This window comes from Carettochelys insculpta, chromosome 3 (genome assembly GCF_033958435.1).
Source record: "Carettochelys insculpta isolate YL-2023 chromosome 3, ASM3395843v1, whole genome shotgun sequence".
Lineage (NCBI taxonomy): Eukaryota > Metazoa > Chordata > Testudines > Carettochelyidae > Carettochelys > Carettochelys insculpta.
Genome location: NC_134139.1, coordinates 133,460,397 through 133,481,878, shown reverse-complemented (window position 1 = coordinate 133,481,878; position 21,482 = coordinate 133,460,397). Strand labels below are relative to the sequence as shown.

At 43.1% G+C, this 21,482-nt stretch overlaps 1 protein-coding gene across 1 annotated transcript in view; it reads right to left on the bottom strand.

Annotated features, from left to right (window-relative positions):
• The window catches only part of FAXC (failed axon connections homolog, metaxin like GST domain containing), a 48,309-nt gene extending 29,200 nt beyond the window's left edge, over nucleotides 1–19,109 (bottom strand). Inside the window, exons 1-3 of the mRNA XM_074988841.1 lie at nucleotides 18,589–19,109; nucleotides 14,633–14,768; nucleotides 4,269–4,465 (exon numbers count right to left, since the gene is read on the bottom strand). Of these exons, the coding sequence (XP_074844942.1) occupies nucleotides 4,269–4,465; nucleotides 14,633–14,768; nucleotides 18,589–18,851 (596 nt within the window). The 5' untranslated portion in view covers nucleotides 18,852–19,109. The remainder of the gene's footprint in view (nucleotides 1–4,268; nucleotides 4,466–14,632; nucleotides 14,769–18,588) is intronic.
• Between the last annotated feature and the right edge of the window lie 2,373 nt (nucleotides 19,110–21,482).

Here is a 21,482-nt window from a genome sequence, read left to right as displayed (position 1 = left end):
TGTGTACTTTTGAAACCTTACCAGTGCCTCAGATAGACATTCCTTGTACAAATTTTAGGACATAAATGAAATAATCATCTATTGAATAGTAACGGTCCCAGGAAGTAGCATATCTAAACCAAAGACAAAGGTAATTTCTTTAGTCTCAATACATAAATCAGGAGTGAGAGCAGGCAGAGTCAACAGAAGTGGCTAACCAGCAGCACCTCCCTGTCAGAAACTAATTAAGAACTTATGCAAAGCGCAAGGGTGAAAAGGCAGGAAGCAGCGATGGCTCCTTAGCATGTAGAAAGTAGAAAAAACATTAGGGACAGATTCCCCAGCTGGTGTGCATCACTAGTTCTCAATATTCTTCAGTGGAGCTACAACAATAGATGAGGATCAGATCCTTAGCTTTTGTCAAGGTTAAGAAAATAGCTTGAGGTAAAACAAGCACATTCCTGGCATATGTTAACCAACTCCAACCTCAACCCCCTTTCCTAACAGATTATCCCACAGAAAGCAGCTAGGTGACAAACTCCATTCTGAAGAGACAAAAAAGACTTCTCCTGTTTCTTAAAGGTCGCTTGATAATGAGTAGGATATCATATGTCACCCTCCTATTTCTTCGCACTGTGGTGGGATCTCTCAAATTGCACCACTCCTTCATGAATTACTATTCTCCACTGGGGACATTCTCGGGCAAGGTTCTCCCAAGCTTCAACACTGACACTGCACTTTTTCACGTGTGCTTTCAGCATGTCCTTATATTGCTTCTGCTGGCCCCCAATGCACCTCTGTACTTCCTCCAACTCAGAAAACAGAATCTGTTTTGGGAAGCACTGATCAGACATCCAAACTGTGTACCCAGTCCAACAAAGTTGTTGATGAATGATAATGGCTTCAATGCTGGTCACATTTGACTTTTCCAGGATACTTGGGTTCATGCGCCTATCTTCCTAAGAGATATTTAAGATTTTCCTGAGGCAGTGTTGATGATGTGTTCAAGTGCCTTTAAATGATGCTTGTATGTTGTCCAAGTCTCACAAGTGTGACAGCAGCGTTGGGACAAACTGCACAGTATACAAGGAGCTTTTTCTTGGGATAGATGTCCTGGTTCTCAAAGACCCTTTATCTCAGGTGGGCAAAAGCAGAGCTCACATGGCTCAGACAATGCTGGATTTCTGCATCAATGTTGACTTCAGTGAAAAAATGACTTCCAAGGTCTGGGAAGTGCTCTACATTTTCCAGCAGTTCTCTATTGACTTCAGTAGAAGGTACATGAGATTGTCTCATTGGTGTGGGTTGGTGGAGCACCTTGGCATTGTTGGTGTTCAGTGTGAAGCTGAGATTCTTGTATGCTTCAGTGAAGGCACTTAAGATGGTCTGAAGGGCTGCGGGAGAAAGACCAGCAACCATGTTGTCATCTGCATACTGGAGCTTCATGATCGAGGTCGTGGAAGTCTTGCTTTTAGCTGTCAGTCTCCTGAGACGGAAAAGTTCCCTTTCATCGTGCAGACAATCTTCATGCCATCTGGAAGCTGGGCATCAATGAGGTGAAGAGTCATGGAAATGAAGATGCAGAACAGGGATAGGGCAATATTTGACTCCAATTTTGACATGAAAAAGGTCACTTTGGGATCTGTTCGTGCTCAATGCTGTGGCAGTCATGTTGTCATCAAGGATCCTCGAGATGCTAACGAATTTTTTGAGACAGCCGATCTTTGAGAGGATGGTCCACAGGGCACTACAACTGACTGAGTAGAATGCTTTGGTCAGGTTGATGAAACTCATGTATAAGGCCTGGTTTTGTTCATGACTTCTTTTTGCAGTTGCCGGGTGGTGGAGATCATGTCTGTTCTTCCTTGGAATGGTCAGAAGCCACACTAGGATTCTGGGAGAATTTCTTCTCCTGTAGCCCCAACAGCAACCACATGGTCTATGTAGATAACTCAAGCCTAAAATTTCTGAATGCCATGAGAACCTTTGCATGATCCCAGGAGAGCAGACCATATATGTAAAGAAACTAACATATAAATTCTTAGTTTTTGGCTGTTTTCTCTACTGCACCAGAATTTTAAAGGTAACTTTTGTTTCATTTAATTTGAATTAACACTGACTATTTTGGCAAGGCACATATAAACTGAAAGCGTTTTTAAGACAGTTTTAAATCTGACCTCAGCCTAGAAGGTGGATGGCATATCCCTGTTATCATGTAAAGGTGGGACTTGAACCAGGGATTTTCCACATCCTAGGTGAGTACTCTATCCACTAGAATAAAAGTTACAAGAGGCAGCTTCTTCCTTCCCTTGACTTTTTGAGAAGGGATTGCATTTAATAACAAACAGGACTCCCTGATATGAGTCACTAATAGCGATACACACCTCCATACAGCCTAGACTTGGGCACCTATCTCAATGAGGAGAGTGGGGCTTAACACCCATCAGCATCTCCTAGTGGATAACCCACACCTAGTGTGCTGGCTTTTGTGAATCACAGTGTGAAGTGCCTCTCTCTCTTCTCATCCTGTGTCTTAGAGCCTAGGCACCTAACTCAAGTTTAGTGATTCACAGTGTGTTCCTGTGATTTTCTAAGCCCCTAAAAAGGTACGCATCTTAACACCCAGTGTCACAACACCTATGTACTTTCGTGAACCTCAGTGCAACTGCCTTCCACTGCCACTGAAGTCAACAGTTCAGACCCTGAGAAGTGTCAGGCATATGCAACACTCATCGAAGACCACTGGAGTTCCAGGTGCTCAACATCTTTTCTCAGTATTTGGCACAGTGGGAGAAGAACACCACCGCATGGGGCACTCAGCAACACGCAGACTAGGGCCCATATTTTTTTTAAAGAAAGCAAGAATCAGACCTCACACAATGCACTCCATTCATTTATTTGACAAATGTAGCTTAGTTTTCATTATCGATAATACGTTGGCCATATTTTTAATGCAATGAAATCATAATGGGAACCCTCACTCTGCTTTTAAGCACCTTACGGAACCAGCAGTCCCTCTGATGCCACAAGCTGCATCCTACATGAGTCAGGGTTGCTACGCCCACTCTTAAATCTTTGCTGGTGAGTGAGCAGAATCATTTGTGTGTGAGCATAAGCATTAGCAACAAGAGAGCTAGTGAGGATCTGTCACACAGGCTGTCCACATTTGCCCCGAACGTCAAAGGGGGAACAGTAATCAGGCTGATGGGAGATAACTAATAAAGTGCTTCAATGAATATGCAGCACTTCATTAGGCTAATTCTCCCCTGTGGCAACTTCAAAGCATCAAATTTCAAAGCGCCGGCATGACGTACAGCTACAGGCACTTCGAAGTGCCCATGCCACTTCGAAGCACCTTTACTCCTCAAAATGATTCTGCCCGCTCACCAACAAAGATACAAGGAGTTTTGGAGGAGTAAAGGCACTTTGAAATAGCACAGGCACTTCGAAGTGCCTGCAGCTACGCGCATACTGGCACTTCAAAGTTTGACACTTGGAAGTGGCCGCGCGGGAGAATTAGCCTAATGAAGTGCTGCGTATTCACCACAGCACTTCATTAGTAGTCTCCCATCAGCCTGATTGCCATACCCCCTTCAAAGTTCGGGGCAAGTGCAGATATAGCCATAGAGTGGTTTATGAGCTTTTAAATGACATCAAGTCACTTTATAACTAGACAACAAAGAAAGAAATCCTTTGAATTGAACATTAGACCTTACTTCACTCATCCAACAATACTGCAACCCATTATTTATAGTGGAAAAACAAAAATATTCTATTAAATGAAGATGATTGTGCAAAGATAGATAGTTTTTCCAATTAGTTCAAAATATTGCATTCCTGTTACCTATTAATCCTCAAAACTGGATTTTTTTCTCTCTTCCTTTTGACAATCACACATTTATCCAGAGTCCAAACCTCAAATTCAACCTATCATTAACCAGCTCATACCTTCAGTTATTTCTCCTGTGCCACTAAAGTGACAGATATAAAGGACTGCAGTTTTAAACTAGTTTTGGTCCCTTTTCAAAACTTGCAGGAGAACAAAGGGCCTGATTCTGAAATTCGTTTGCGAAGGTTTTACACCTTCCAGTGGTGTTCACTCCTGGTTCACACTGGCACAAGTAAGAACGGAAATGAACACCAATCTTCAAAGGCTGAAAAGGACTGTGGAGTTGACAGCTCGGTTGTGAGTTGTTTGAAAGACACAGCAAGCATTCATTTCCAAACAAAATATGCAGCAGCAGGTTTGATAAGGTCAGAACAGGACTAGATTTAACATGCATGCTTACCAATATAAGTGTTCCTCCACCATTTTTGTCACTGCCCTGGAAACAGCTCTTTCCCGTGGACCAAGGTTTTTATTTAAGTTCACGCCGAGTTTCTCTTCCAAAAAGTCAATAATGAACTCAGTGCCAGATACTTTTTTGTGATTGTATTCAATCCAGGGCATTTTCCCTTGAGGGGAAAGTTTTCCATCAAAATAGTTCTAAGAAAAGAAGCAAGTAAACAAAAACAAATACACACACACAAAAAACACCCTTCAGCTTCAGTTTGATCACATAAAGTTTTCGTTAAAAGGTATCAATACCCAAAGCTTAAAATCAATGCCTTCCATAAAATAACTATCAAACTAGAGAGAGACAACCTTACTCTAAACAGAAATTGAAAATCTATTTCCATCATAAGTAATTCCTAGCCAAAAGAATGTACTCATCATTGGTTTAGAGTTTTTTTTTAAATGCCAGACAACGGGAACAGTTCCTGAAAGGTGTCATGGGAAGCCTTCTATAGCGCAATTCAGTATTTATTTAAGTACAGGCTGCAGGGATAGAAGCACTGGAGCAGAAGAACTGTATAGGGGTAGGTTCAATATTCTGGACAATTTTGCCTCTCAGACAAAACAATAATATTTGGTACTTACACACAGTATAGTGTTGCCAGGCATCTGGTTTTCAACCAGGTTACCCAGTCAAAAAGGGACATCTAGTGACTCTGGTCAGCATCAATGACCAGGTTTTAAAAGTCTGGTCTGGAGTACAGTGTGGCTAAAGCAGGCTCCCTGCCTGACCTGGTTCTGCACAGCTCCTGGAAGCTGTCTCTGAAGCCTCTAGGCACAGGGGTGACCAGGGAGGTTCCACGCACTGCCCCTGCCCTGAGAGCCAGCTCCACAGCTCCCACTGGCTGGGAACCATGGCTATTGGGAGCTGTGAAGAGCAGCGCCTGAGGGCAAGTGCAGTGCACAGAGGCCCCAGGCCACTATTACACCTAGGGGGAGCAGAGACATGCCAGCCACTTCCAGGAGCTGCCTGAGGTAAGCATTACCTGGAGTCTGCCCTCTCACCTTTCCACACCCCAACCCTCTACCCCAGGTCAGAACCCCCAAACCCTAACTTCCTCCCAGAGCCTGCATCCTTCCCCTTCCCATACCCTGCATCTTGCCCCCTCCCATACCCCAACCCTGTATCCAAGCCTTGAACTGCCTCCAACACCTGGACTGCTTCCCAGAACCCAAAGCTCTTGGCCCCCTGCATGGAGCCCCTCTGGCACCCCAAACCCCTCATCATCAGCACCACATTAGATCCTGTGCCCCCAGCCACAGCCATCACCCCTTAGCACCCCCACTCCCTGCCACAGCCCAATGAAAATGAGCTAGTGAGGGTGGTGGATAACTAGTGAGAGAGGGAAGGAGAATGGAGTGAGGCAAAGGTGGAGCTCGGATAATGGGTGGGGTCAGGTTGGGCCTCAGAAAAGGGCCAGGGCAGGGGTGTTCATTTTTCTGCAAACAGAAGGTTGGCAGCCTTCACATGGTAGCATGCTTCATCTTGAAAGCACCTTACAAATCCTAACTAATGGTGTATTTCAGTAGGAGGCAAATGTGGATAATTTGCACACCCACTAATCCCCCTGGAAAGGGGGTGCAATGGGAACAGTAAGGACCTAGATTTAACATCACAATCAGCAGGAGAAGACCCCAATGGCAAGTAGTCCTGCCTTATTCCAGGCCTCCAGTGAGTGTCTGAACCTGTCAACGGAGAGATGGAAAGCATATCTTTGCCTATGAGCCTGACATTTCCTGATTCGAAAACCTCACTTATCTGAAGCCAAGGTCCCTGCAGTCAGACCCACAAGAGCATCTGTGGGAGACTGATTAAAATTAGCAAGGATCTACATGGAAGTATTTATCCCCATTTTACAGACAGGGAAGCCAAAGCAGAGAGATCGAATAGAGAATCAGTCAGGAATAAAATGAAAGAATTCCTGGCTTCCAATCATAGACCACAAGCCTCTTCAGTTGCAAGTTTTCTTGTTCCTAAAAGCACAGGTTTGAACTGCTAAATTCTTGGTTTTTTATTTCCTTTATTTAAAAATAAACTGCCAACAATGTGACCATTTATTGCAATTATGTAGCAAGACTCATAATAACTGGTGTTCTTCTAAGATCCATCTCCCAGAGTTATAGTACAGGTTGAATCTCTCTAATCCAGCACCCTTGGGATATGACCAGTGCCAGACAAGAGAATTTGCCGGACCACGGGAAGTCAATATTGTCTAACAGCATTCCAAGTACTTACACTATTTACTGGGCTCTTAAAAGACATTTAGGGGTAAATTACAGCTAAGTAACAGCACAGAACACTGAAAGCCGGGATTGTTGGCTGGAAAGAAACTTTATAAGAGCATGGGAAACTTGGCCACACCCATGATAAGTAGTCATTCACCTCACTGAAATCATGCCAGATTACAGATGTAGACAGATGAGAGTTCTGAATTAGAGAGATTCAACGTGTCTTACACACTAATCTCATCTTCTATTAAAAACAAAAAAAAGAGTAAATGACTAGCTTTCATGTCTGTGGTGAAAAGCTCAAACATGTGACCCCTAAAAGCTCAAAACAAGTAGCCAAATAAAAAAATTGTCTGTTTGTTTTACTTTATTTTAAAACAGTTACTGGGGGAGGAGCTGTGTCAAACTGTTTAGGCCTCAAAATTTAGCTTCCATAAATTCATTAAGGTATGAGATAAGCAAATCACAACACACTGTGTGGCAAATAACGCTAGTGCCCTCAGCTCAATGGAGAGTCAGCAGGAGATTCTCTTTAGATGGCATTTCACCCTGGCTATGTTCAAAATATGGATGTGATACATCACAAATATGGGTGTCCTTCCCAATCACACCTTCCTTCTGGATCAAACTGGAAGAAATACTGGGGAACATTGCTGGGAACAATGTCTTCTGGTTCTAGCCACTCTTGGATTTCTGTCCAAACACAGATATACTGATAGAGGAATAAACTGATCAGATGTGTCACAACTTGTCTCTAGAAATGCAAGAGTAAGAGAGTGAAGAGCATGTGTCTAGTTGAGTGGTTATCAACTTATTTACCATTGTGGACCACAACCAATACTATGTGTATGGGCCTAGGGATGTCACATGGGCCACAGCTCTGTGCTGATTGGCACACAGGCCTCAAGCTGAGACACCCTGGAACTAGAGTACGAGTGAGGAGAAAAGATGAAAAGTGTTCTGACTCATAGCAGAATAGCTTCAAGTCATCTATTTTTGTAGCCTAAAATATGAACCTTTCCAGTGTCTTTAGTCCAGGCTCTTCCCTTACCAAAAAAGCCTGATAGAATTTAAAAGAAACCGATCAATTCTATAGAACTGTTTTTTTTTCAAAAAACTATTGAAAGATTAATAGACAATCTTATTCCTTCTTTACAATGGTTAAAAAAAACCCTATAGAAAGAATCTCATTCTTATTAAATTAGGATAGGATTTTAAAACTGTTTCCATAGAAACTTACTAAATAGCTATACAGTACTTGTTTAATTGCTATTGAACACTATACAGACTGTTCCATTAGAGGTTTTTCTCCCTTATTGCCAAGAACACTGATACGTTGGGTATTTGTTAGCTTTCATAAATTATATTTTCATGATTTTCTTTATGGCAATAGTTAAAATCAATGTAGCTTGCATTCAGAAAAAGTATGTCTATTTTATATAATATGCATAGGTGTGTAAAGAATTATGTTAACCCAACATTAAGATTATACATTTTAAACTTAGGAAATGCAGAAGTTAAGGTTCCAGAATCAAAACTGACAGACATATTGCATGGGTAAAATCTACTGAATGTAGTTTTAGGGGGCTTTTTTAGGTTTCCTTAGAATTTGATTAAGCAAGAAAATGAATATAAGGCTTCTCTTTGTTATCCTGTGATAGTTAAAGATGCCCTCCATCCCTTAACAAAATCCTACATTGTACAAAATTGAAACAGATATTTTTAGGCCAAAATTCCTTGATATCTTTAAAGCTCCTTCTAATTGTCCTCAAACATTTGTCAAACTCTAACTTAAGAGCCAGTCCAGCTGTAAACAATGGCACATGGTACATTAAAATAATCTTCCCTTTTATACTAACTTTAATTGTAATGTACAATGCAATTTAAAAACCCCATTAAAAGCTCATTTTGTGTACATGGAATTTAAAACCTGAAAGACAAGAAATTCTGGTGTCCCTTTAGAGTGATAGCCAGGAAGAATTAAGCCTATTGTTTGCCATTGCAGCAGTTAGTGTTATGTATCTATTTTTAAGATAAACACTATTTCTTAACAGATCTTACACAAATATACCATTTTGGTTGACTTAATACTTTGTCAAATGTAAAAAATCCATATATTTTGAATATTCTATTTTACCGAAAACCAGTTTTTTCAAAACAACCTTACAGAGAGTAACATCGAAGTTCAATGTCTGGCATAAAAAACAGGCTACATTGTAACTTTGCAAGTTGGAGGGGGTCAGAGTTCAGCTTTATGCAGCTGCACTGTCACTGGAGAAGGTAGAGAATGAACTGCCAATCTGAGGGTCACAATCCCTCCGCTACCACTCCCACCTGAATAAGGGGGAACACATTCCCTTATTCCATTTTTTGAGACAAGCTTACTCCCTTCTCTGCACCCAGAGAGCTCCTGCAGAGGGGTACCAGAGCTCCACCTCATCTACCCACCTCCCTGGCCACTATCTGACACAGGGAGTATAAGACAAACAGTTCCTGCTGTCCCTTCTTCCACCTACTAAGGCCACAGTCACAATCGGAGAAGGACAGAGCTGGAAGTAAGGATGAATTTCATTCTCCCCTCTTCCCTTAAGCAGGCTAACTGAAGGTGAAGAAAGTCTCTTAGTGATTTCTTTACAGGGGTCTGATTTCACACAAGTGCTCTTGTGATGGTACTATAACAGTACCACCAGCAGAGTCATATCAGCCATCTCCAAGAAGGAAAGAGGAACAATATTTACAGACATCAACAGAACAATCAGGACAGCTCAGGATGTCTTAGGAAGAGTACACAATCCATGGCAGGACAGAAGGACTGACAAAGCAGTTATATTCAACAAGCAAACATATCTGATTAACACAGCATGGTGACTTATTGGCAGTGATCAGTAAAAATGGATAAGGAATTCAAGCACCACGGGAATGCTTCAGAAGTCAGGCAGGCCAAGAAACGTCTTCACCACCTCTAGTGGAATTAAAGGAACCACAATCCCGATGGAAGAGAAAGGAAGGGTAGAAATGGGAGATACATTTTGCTTTAAAGATCTATACACTCACAAGGCACAGACATTACATGGGCAGTACCAGCTGCCAATATATATTAAATGCAAGAAATGCTACCAGAATTAATATGTACATGTCACCTTCTGCTTCCCTAGTATATTTATTTGTTGGAGGAGGAGACTGGATAAATTCACCAGATAATTACTCTCCAGTGACCATTAAGATTTGTGCTGCAGGGAGCTGCAAATGAGCCCATTCAAAACTGTACTGTGTACCATAGCCCAGCACACAGGCATTTCTAAGAAGTTCTAAATGTTCCCTGGCAGTTTAATTCCATTTTCTGTAACCAATTTTTCTCTGGGAGTGTGTCTACAATTGGAGCTGAGGGTGTGATTCTCAGCTTGGGAAGACAATCACTAGCACTGTTCCAAAGAGTGGAGTAGAGTGTAGCTGTGGCGGTACAAGCCATGGGAAGGGCAAGCTGCCCTGCCATCTGAGATGGGTATGTGCTCAGACAGCTAATCTCTCCATATGTTCATGATCCCACAGCTACAGTCTATTTTTAGCACTCTGGTTTGATCAGAGCTACCACAGGTATGTCTCCTCCAGGTGAGAATTATGACCCAGCTCAAAGTGTAGCCATATTATTAGGTGCTATCCACAGATGCACTCTAGCACCAAATGCCTTGCAGGATGGTAGAAAGAAAGTCTCTGTTGCTTCCATACAGAACTAATTCTTCAGCTCAAAGGTACAGTGTCAGCCTAGGAGAGAAAAAGAGATCTTCAAAAACACCCAATGCAGGCCTCATTTTCCTCCCACTCAAGTCAGCAGCAAAAATCCTATTATCTCCTACCATGCTTAAAAGAAGGTTCCATCTCACAGGGTCTCCAGAGTGTTAGCGTGATTAATCAATGCAGCTGAAACGTGGTTACGTGGGGCTCATCAGCAAGGGGAGAAAGGGGGTGAAAAAAGAAAAACTGAGAAACAGCTGTGTTATTTTTATGAGTATAATATGTGCCTCTCTGTGCTTGTCAATGATGGGCTGCTTGACAGTGGAGTTTGACTAAAAATGTTGTTCAGGGAACCAAGAAGGAAAAGGTAAAACAGTGACAAGACAGGAGACCTAGAGGAAGCAATGGGAAAGCTGTTTATTGGAGAATACCTCCTACCATATGGGCTGAAAATGTCTTTTTTCTTCCCAAGGCTAAATCTAGGATCAGATGGAGGGTACCAAATATTAGAAAACCCTGGGCCAGTCAGTGGCCAGATACTGCCCAGGAAGTGTCAGTGAGAGCTAGCAAGGAGAAAGAGAGAGTGTGTGTCTGCTGTTCCTTCCAACCAGAGTTGGGGAGTTGTTGGGCTAAGGGGAGCTTACAAAAGTTGGCAAGAAAAGACTAAGAAGCAGGCATAAAGGCCTTTTGTTGTTTGCACCTTTGCTCTAAATTTTTTCTACTTTTGGGAGAAAGCATGAACACAGCTTTGTTTTGAAGATGTGTCTGAGTCACTTTCAGCAACTTGCTGGGCATGAGTCCCCAGAAAGACACATCTGGCCAGGTGCCAATGCAGTTGGGCCTGATGGATTAGTGGTACGGTGGGGAAATGGGGGCCACAGCCAGAGACCCTATTTAGAGTGGTTGAACTACCTGTTTCTACCCAGAATAAGGGGCAGAGAGCCAGGCCTGGCACTTACTGGGTGCATGCAAGAGGTACTAGAAGGGGTCTAAGGCACAGTTTTCCCTGTATCTATGACAAACCACGTCAGGAGATAGCCATGGTTTAACTGGGTCCCTCCAGCACTGCTGATTTTGCAATACTTATGGGGCCAAAAAGAGTACAGTGTTTTAATGCACACTGAAAAACGGAGGCTCTGAAACAAGAAACTTCCTTTTGTTGTGAATAAAAGATTACCTGGGGGGATGGGAAGACAAAAAAAAATCTCTTAATCCTCAAACCCCACAGAACTGTGTACACCTGCAGTCAGATTTCTCTCGTTTCAGCCAAGGGGATTGCTGGACAGCTCCCTGAAGCTACATTTACACAGAACCTGACCCAAGCAGCCTATTCTGAAACACAAGGCAGGTGCCTCTGGGGCCCAATCAATGTTTATTTTAGCAACAAGATCCATCCTTGCCCCCTTCTTGTCAACAGTCTGCCTATGATAAGTTTCTGCCTTTAAACACCGTGCAGTCCCATAGACTTCTACCCCACTGATTAAACGTTAAGCAATTTGGGGTTCACTGTAGCAACTGATTAAAGTTTTAAAAAGTTTATTATGGTTTTCAAGTACCCTCTAGCCCCTCCAGTAACATCTATTCCAGCAGGATCCAGATATACAATCCACAGGAGAGATTCAGGGTATGTTTACACAGCAGTTAAACACCCACAGCTGGTCCAGGTCTGCTGACTTGGGTTTGCAGGGCTCAGACTGCAGAGATATAAAACTGTGATGCAGAGGTTAGGGCTCAGGCTGATATGACCTGGGACCCTGCAAAGAGGAATGGTCTCAGAGCCTGGGCTCCAGCCCACACCCAAATGCCTACAATACAATTTGCCATCCCTACAAGCCCAAGTCAGTTCACATGGGGCAGCCCATGGATGTTTAACGGCTGTGTAGACATACCCTCAAAATGCATGGTGCAACCAACTGAGCGGAATGGAGAAGACTAAGCTGAGACAAGCACAGCATTATGCGTACTTCACATGCCAAGTGGTGGTAGGCAAATAGATATGATCATGCAAAGTCTCTGTGTGGTCGAAGGAAAGAGGATTGTAACACATGCTTCCTTCCAATTGCACGCAAAAATCTGAGTAAGGAGAGGGCAACCTACAGCTGGTTGAGGGTACTGGAGACAACTCTGGCAGATCTGGGGAAGAGGGCAGCACAACATAGTTTCCTGCCAAAAAGGCACCTAGAAGCATGTGTGTGGTTGTCCTCTGAGGATGGACAGTTGTAATAATACCTGTGCTCAGTGCGTGCATGGTGAACTCCCACTGGGTAAGGATTCACTGCCAGGGTACCATAGGTACTGGGATCTACTCTCACGCTATGCAGATGGCAAGTCTGCCAGTTCCCATTCTGAACCACCCCACTTGGTAGTTCCACAGTAAGTGGTCACCACCGGCATTCATTGCACACTGCTGCCAGGACCACTGATGCCTCCTGCCAGACAGACACCTCCGAAGACTGAGAGAGCCCCAATACATACATTCCTAAAAGGGATGTACCTGTGTACATATGTTACTAAATACACCATCTATCATCCAAAATATCATCGACATGCTGGGGATGGGGGGGTGTATCAGATACATGATAAGTAATATGCCTTTAGCCATAGAGTACCAAGACAGTGCACTGGTTTGAGCACTGGCCTTATAAACCCAGCTCTGTAACTTCAACCTTCAGGAGGTGATTTAGGAGTCTGGGGCAAGTTTTTTTTTAAAAAAAAAAGTCTGTCAGGGACGGTGGTTGGTCCTGCCAAGAGGGCCGGGGACTGGATTCAATGATGTCTTGAGGTCTCTTCCAGTTCTATGGGATATGTATGGCATAAGCTGCTTTAATGTTACAATTTTGTCAGCCTCACCTTCCTTCTGCCCCATATTCTGCCTTCCCTGGAGCTATTTTAATCATTCCAAACCTGCTTAACCACCCAATGGCAGAAGCATATATGTTTGTCCCTGCAAACAGCAATTTCATCCCCAAATTGATGAGATGTCCTGTGTGTGCAAAAGCTGCTCCTGCACCTGTGACATGTTAAAAGTGCTCTACCTTGTGAGCTGTGCCAGCTGGAATTAGGAGGTGTATGTCATTGGGCAGCCTGGAAATTCCTCTCTCCTATACAATACTTGTGCTTACTTCTAGTGCTTGGAAATCGTAAAATTATGGACCAGATGTGACTTTCAGAAAAATTCTTTTAAATGCTCTTAAAGGGCAATGTGGTATCTGTGTTATCACTTTTCTTTCCCTCACGTGTCCATACACATGGATTCACAGCAGTAAAGCAGCTTAGTTTTATTGAGGGTGGGCATTTGCAACAATAAAAGTAAAAACACTCTCAGAAACTTTTCCAAAAAAAAATTCTTGTAAGCCACACAGCATAAGCAAAATACTTCCTATAACAGTATTACAGCATAACATAAAAGTGTTACTGGAACCCATCTAAGATGACCACACAAGTTACTCATGCCTCCCCGGCTTGTGAATAATGTAGTCATCCCAAATGTGTGCCAATGAAACAACCATTTATACCACATTGGATCATCATGTCTTCTCCTCATATCTATTAAGCATTCACACAGCTCACTTTAAATTTACACAGTGCATTAAAAACACAGAGTCCCCTGACTCACAGAGAGCTACATGTTATAATATACACGTTTGTCAAACAGGTCTGTTAAAACTGTGACATTGGAGCACGAGCTTACCCAATTGCCTAGTGGCTGGCTCTTGATTCTTCCAGATGGGAGAATCAGAACACATTTTCCAGCCTCCTGTCTCTCAATCCCTGGTCTACTTTGGGATTCTTTCCCTGAAGAAAGACAGCGTCTCAACAGCAACCCATTCCCAATTAAGAAAGGGCTCTGCAAGCAACTCTGTCCTCCTCAGCTAGAAGGGCAGTGTCTGCAATGAAAGGCCAACTCAGAGATTTGTCACTATTCGGCAGGGAGAGAGTAAAACAGATGGTTTCAAAAGGAAAGAAAAAGATTGCAACAATTTTGATCTATTTAACATAGCAGACTTTGGTAGGCCAAATAAAACTAACCAATATTGAATTTTAGAGAAACCCCAGAACATATGGCATTGTATGAACCCCAAACTACTTCAAAAAGTTCAACCTTCCCCACAAATTAAATTTTCAATTGCCACCAAGCAAGGAACTCTGGAATAAAACATGAATGTTTAGACCATCCAGTTTATGCTAGGCCTACCTTAGAAATCATAAACCTAAACTTCACCACAGCAATAAGGGTGTTGCTAGCTATCTACTTAGATGTAGAATTCTCTTCAATAAGATAGATACTTCCATTGCAAAGTTCATGCGGGGCTACAGGTTACCACAGTGTAACGGGAAACAGTACAGTCAAGTTACCTGGTAGGGTAAATCAGCCATCCTTAAATAAGTTTCCATTTTCAAACAAAAAGGAGATAAACTGGGAACGCCATTGTTAGGTCTTGAAAATTGATGCAGTATAATAGCATCTTTGGAATCAACCTCTTGTTCTTTCCTGCCAAAGACAAAACAGAATTAAAAGAAACCCAGACTACAGCATGTGCCATACATCAATATATTAAATGCATCACAGAGAGAGAATGGCTGAGGCAAAATATTTTGTCCTACCTTTAATGGGTTATTGTAATTTTTTATTCATCAAGTTTGAAATCACTAAAAAGCACTCACATTGCAGGGGCAGAGTTCAGGCAGGAAGCTTAGTTAATTCTGTGTTGGCAAGATCTGAAAAAATCTTGCAAACCCGAACTAACAAGGCTAGGCACATACATTAAATAAATAAGCTATGACACCTGAATTTCTCCTGCTTTGTGCCTCCTGTAGTCACCTAAGGCCTGTCTACATGAGGCCTTAGTCCACCACAACTAGTGTGTGAACTTTAATATGAACCATTGTGTTGCATACTAACTGGTATGCACCAAAAGTTCCCTTGTTCATGGTAATACACTTTTTCTGTTTGAAAAGGGACTACATTAACATGCACTAGAGAACTTTTAGTGCATGTCAGGAGGGTCCACACAAGTCAGTTCATATGCAGAACGCTAGTATGCACTAAAGTAACACCCAAGGCAGTGTGGACTAAGGCAGTGGTTCACCACCTTTTTCATTTGTGATTCCCCCCCTAAAAAAAAAAATCACAGGGAGGTAGGGAGGTGCAGGCCCCTTAGATATTTCAAATGGAGGTGCAGACACTTTTGGAAATCTATTGTCTGTTATACGGTTGAATTCTGTTTTCAGTCTAAACTTCACAGACCCACTAGACAAAGTAAATGTAAAATGCCCTGACTTGGCTGTGGTAGGGTTGTGCAGCCACTCTTCAGTTATAAATGACAACACAAGGTACAAGGCAATGGAAAAATCAGGACCTGCAACTCTACTTCCTCCAGTTAAGGGCCTTAAAAACACAGAGGTTGATCCTCTTGAGGAACACAAGCAACTCAAGCCTAATAACACCTCTCTGATCTCCACGTCCAAACTCAGAAATGCCATTCACCTCCACAGTCTGTAAACTTTTCATTGCTCTTGGCCTTCTTCTCCATTCCTGGTTTCACTTCCTGTTGTACACGTGCACTCGCCTCTGCACTTGATTGCCCAAATACATCAGTGCCTTAAGTCCACTCTCCTCAAGTCTTCGTTCCCTCTTGCCTCAGTTATTTCAACTCTCATCTCTATGGTCTCTCAAAATCCTTATTCTGCAAGTTCCCGCATATGCAGAAGATTGCTGCCTCTTTTCTCCCACATACAAATGGCAACGTCACACTTGTCAAACAACTCCACAGCTCTTTGTTCATTTTAGGATCCAGTTCAAAATGCCCCACTCATTATTCTCAGAGCTCACCCTGGACCTGCTCCGATCTACCTCCTGCACTTGCGGGGACAAACTCCTGTTTTAAGTTACACTGTGGTAAACCAAGAGGATTCCAAAGGATTTACACCAGTGTAACCCAGAGCAGAATTTAACCCACGCTCCAGGAGATCGATCAAAGTCATTGAAATAGCATTCCAGTTTTATAACTGTGCAAAACCAAAAGAGTAAGAAGGCCCAATGCCTCTTACCACACACTCCTGTACTTCTGGCACTTGTCTCGGAGTGGCCTCTTGTCTGTGCCTTCACACAAATTCGCAACCGATAGTGTCAGGAGTCTTCTCCTCTAATGCTCCTGCTGTCTCAAGCACTGTTTAATACCCATCCCTCTCATCCGCTCTTCATCTCTGTTGACATCTCACAACATAACTGTTATTTTTTTGCCCAAGCCAACAAATTTCTCTTATCGTAACTGCTTTTGGTTACTGACATTAAGGGAGATTTTCATATGTTAAAGAGAGTGAAGTGCCTAGTAGTTCTTTAAGACTTTAGAAATAACCATCTTCATGAATCCAGGTCATAACTGACTCATGACATGCTATCTTGATACAATTCATTGTGTTGAATAGTTTCAGTCTGAAGCATTTGGAATATATTGTCTATGAAAGATGAAGAGTAAATATAATCTTTATAGCATATCACAGACAGCAGACTGTGCAGTTTTGGTTAGCATGACGCTGATGATTTTAAGCTCTCAAAAACAAGTTCTGAACTGACAACAGAGATGGTGTAGACTGGCCTAAAAGAGCATTAGTTTGTTAACTTTTAAAATTTGGCCAGTAGCAATCGCAATTTGACTGCCAAATTTGACACTTTTTAAAATATCTTATTTTAGATTACTGAATGCATTATAACCTCCCTTTATGTATAGTACATATTGAAACATTAAAATACAGATTAAATATTACTAGTAGCCTGTGCACATGGCACGTAAGAACTGCACTCATAAATCACACCTACATATTTCTCTGGAAATACTTACTTCAAAATATGGCTACATGAAGTAAATTCAGTCTGTAAATCTCCTCTCAGGCTAGAGGCAAGATAATCTATGAAATTTAAATTATAAAAACTCCCCTGAATTCAAGTATGTTCCAAGAACTATGCTGCTGAATGAAAATAAGTGCATGAAGTACATAAGGCAAGCATTTCTCTCAGTGCTACAGTTATAAAAAAGGTTATCAGTGGCAATGTCATCTTTGTTTACCTTATGTTGTGCATGGCAGACCATTTTGCACAGGACCACTTTGATCCTTTATTCCTCTGTAAATGTTGCATCCAGAAATAACTTCTGTATTTTGCCATTGTTTATATTACACAAATGGCTGTCTTGTGCAAGGAATCTCATAGTCATCATCTATGGCCCAATTATGCAGTCCTCACTGAAATCAGTGAGAGGCTTATCTGTGTAAGATATGCAGGCTACAGCCCAGAGTGGTCTGAAATTCATCTATATTCAATTTTTGTGCTGTCTCCACCATACTTCTATGTTATAGGTATATAAAATATCCTGAGATTGAAATAATCAGTGAGAACAAGAGCATACTAGTTATATAGCATCTCAGTTGTGAATATTATATTTCCAAGTACAACCTTGGGAAATCGGTAGTTAAAGCCACCATTTTCTGAAATGACTTACCATCCCTGTAAACAAACTGCAGCACCATATGCAACTGTTTACCTCAGATCTCAGTCTATGACAAACACATCCCTGTATCTACTCCTGCTCTCATGCTCCCAACTGCTCACACCATTTTGAAGCTAGGTATCACAACCAGACACAGTATTACATTGAAAACAACCGCAGCTCCTTCTTATTTTCAAAAGATCTTGCGTAACTGGTCTATGCTGAATCATTTTAAATGTTCATTTTCATATTTGATTTCTGAGCAAAGCAAGAAAAGCACTGACCAGTAGATTTAACTTGGTGCTGTTTTATTCTGCAGAATGGTCTTATTTAAGCATACAGGCATTCGGGGTGAAGATGGTTTAATGCATGAAACTTTATTAAAATGTTTTTGCAAAGTAGCTAGAATGGCAATGTCTAAAACTAACGTGGGCCCAGGGTAAGGTAGTTCTTGTATTAAAGCCCCTTCTGAATCCCTGTCCTTAAAACACAGGCCAGAAGAGTCAGATGATTATAGAAAAGGCCAAAACCATCTTTGAAAAGAGCCCTGTGACTGTGTCCCTGAGTACCTATGATGCCTGGGTTATAAGAATTCTGGATCTACTGGTGTGACACTAATCCCTGCAGATGTGAAGCTCTGAAACGCCCCTTAAACAATCACAGAGAGACTCCCGATTTCTGCCTGGCTCATGGTCATTAGGTCGGTTTCTCAAGGGGTGAAGGTCGAGCCCGAGGCATTTCCACCAGGGTAGCATTGGCTTATCCTTCCTAGTCCCCTTCCAGCTGCTAGTCCAACCCTCCCCGCGCTCGCTCCCGGCCTCTCACCTAATTGCCAGGAGCTCATGGAGCAGATACGCAGCTGCAGCGAGCAGGGCTCCCCCGGTCAGATAAAGGGTTTTCTTCCACCACGACACAGTGCCCAGCCCTGACATGATCCCACCGTACTCCTGCACCGGGAACGCGATGATGTCCCCATAAAAGGCAAAGGGCTCCTCGGATGCCGTGCCCCAGCCGAGGGGGAGGCTCTGATTCCGGCTCAGCTCAACCACGCACGACCTGGACGAGGCAAACCCGAGCCCCCAGTGCATGCTGCGCGCTACCCGCCGCCCCCTTGCCCGCGCCGCCAGCGGGAGCCGGCCACATGGACGGGCGCGGCTCGGGCAGCGGGCTCGGCTCAGCGACAATGGAGCAGCGGCGCTGGGGCCCCCCGGTGAGCGCTGCTGCCGCAGCCGCAGCCGCAGCCTTCTGCAGCTGCCTCTCGCCTTTGTCTCTTCGGCCCGAGGAGGCGGGGTGATGTCATTGCTCCCAGGACAGGCCGATCCCCGGCCCGAAATTCACCCCCACGCCTGTCCCCGGCCTCTCTCTGCCCCTCCTCCGGAAGGCAGCCCGGGTCCCCAGCAGCGATGGCTGGTGAAGGGCAAGGCGCAGCCCGAGCTAAAGGGAGGTGCCGGCATTGGGGGCGGAGCCCGGTTAATGGCGGGGGTGGAAAGAGATTTCCTCTCCCAAGGGAAGCGGCAGTTTTTATTCTGAGCTAATTTCCCTGCCTCCCCCACCCCCCAGGTGGTACACAGTCGTATTACACAGATAGCCCCAGCCACGTCACGGGGCTGGGCTTCAGCTTGAGAAGACAGACATCAACCATTGTGTGTTGCCTTATATCTGGTAAACAAGCCGGCCTGCCCGCTACCCTGCCTTGGGTTGGACGAAAACAGCTGGAAAGACCTTCCAGTTGCGTCCGCCCGCTATAACCGGCAGCAAGGCGAGGAGTTCTTTGTTTGTTTCTGTGGGGGTGTTTAAATTCTTCCCAAGGGGTGTGCTAGACGGGCCTCTACCCTGATGGCATCTCCTGCCGTGGATGAAGAAATGTGTCATTTATAAACATAAAACCCCAGTGGCACCTGGAAGGGAGAGTAAAGTCTCTGCTCTACTGAGGGCCTGCTAGATTTTAGCTCGTGTGGTAGAGCATATGGCTTTAGTCCTTCTGAGGTCACAGGTTCATTCCCTCCTGCTGATGGACCCACCCTTACTCCAAGCTAATTCTGAATGAGATGTGCCAGTGTGCAGTCATAGGAATGACTTCTTTTGTAGGTTCACCTATGTAAGTTCACAGCAAGAGTACATGAAGATTTTGCAGATTCTTTTCAGACAATCATTTTTGTGGTGAAATCCTGGCCCCACTGAATGTTACATATCTTGTGTTTCATGGCTATGGAAGTCCCTAATTTAAAATGTCAGTGGTTACACAACAGCCACAGACTTTTTTGAGGTCTATACAAGCAGTGCTGTTCCTGAATAAGCTACTCCAGAACCGTTTATTCTGAAAAAGTGGAGCTACACACAAAATGCATTTCAAAATAGCGCTCAGCTATTTCAAAGTAGGGTATCCACACACAGTACAGCATATTTCAAAACAGAGCCATAGGATGCTCTATAGCTTATTTCACAATAGGCGCTATTCCCTGTCTATACATTTGATTTTGGGAAGAAGGGGTTTTCGAAATCAGGGTCATTTTGAAAGGCCCCCAGCTACAGGGGCACCGTGGGTTTTGAAAGCAGCAATTTTGAAGCGCACATGGCCATCATTATGCTAATGAGGCACTGTATATCCATGGAGTGCCTCATTAGCATCTGCCAAGTGCCTCATTACCATGCTCCCTCTGAAAGGAGGGGGCAAGTGTGGCCACAGCCTAGAGGTGAGAGAAAAATGAAGAAAAGTGTAAGTCCTGTTCCTAGCAGAGAAAGAGAACTAATATCCAGTTAACATAAAGAAAGCTGAGATGTTTAATGCCTATTTTGCTTCAATCACTGAAAAAGTTCAGAGTGTCCAGATACCCAACACAATTAATGTTATTTTGCTAGAATGCTGTAGGCCAGTGCCTGCACTGTAGCAGATTCTACAGTGTTGAGTACTGCACACAAACATGTATATAAAAATTAAAAGAATAGTATTGCTGCGGGTCCATGCTTAGCACATGGGTTTGAGGTACATTATTTCAGCACTGGAAGTTTTTCACTGGCTGGCAGCCTACTAGAAGACAGATCAATAGTAATGAATAAAGTATGTTTTCCACTAAAATGAAATACAGCAGATCCTACCTTTTGCTGTGGATGTACAAGCACTGTCCTTGCCGCTATGAATTCCCTTCATTGGGTACAATGATATTTAATAAATTTACCGCAATCTATCACTGGCTCAATGTCATTGCTCATATTTGATTAGCAATACAGATTCATGGACTAGTTTGCGTGGGGGGTTTTTTGTTTGTTTGTTTTCTTTTTATTATTTTAAAATGAGGTACACAAAACTTAGGGGCAATCACAATGCCTGGTGAGTGCACATCTTTGTGGACAAATAGGTTACTACACGCATTTGTCTCAGATTAGTAAATGACCAGCCCAAAGCTGTAGTAACAAACAGGGCACTACCAGCCAGCCCTGCAGGTAGAACTTCTAATCTAAACCATGCCCATACAGCATAATCAGATTAAGAAAAAAAGTGATCAAGAAGAAATGTTGATCATCTACATGCATCATGTTCATTCACCATCAAATTAAAGCTGAGGATAGTAGCAAAAGAATAAAAAGAGATAGGTATAGGAGAAGACAAGGATCCCATTTCAGTATATATGTCCCCAGGGCGAGAGTGTTCTTTCAGATTCAGAGAACTTCCAGAAATGGAGGGACAAGAGCAATTGTGCACTGCACCTTCCTGGCAGCCT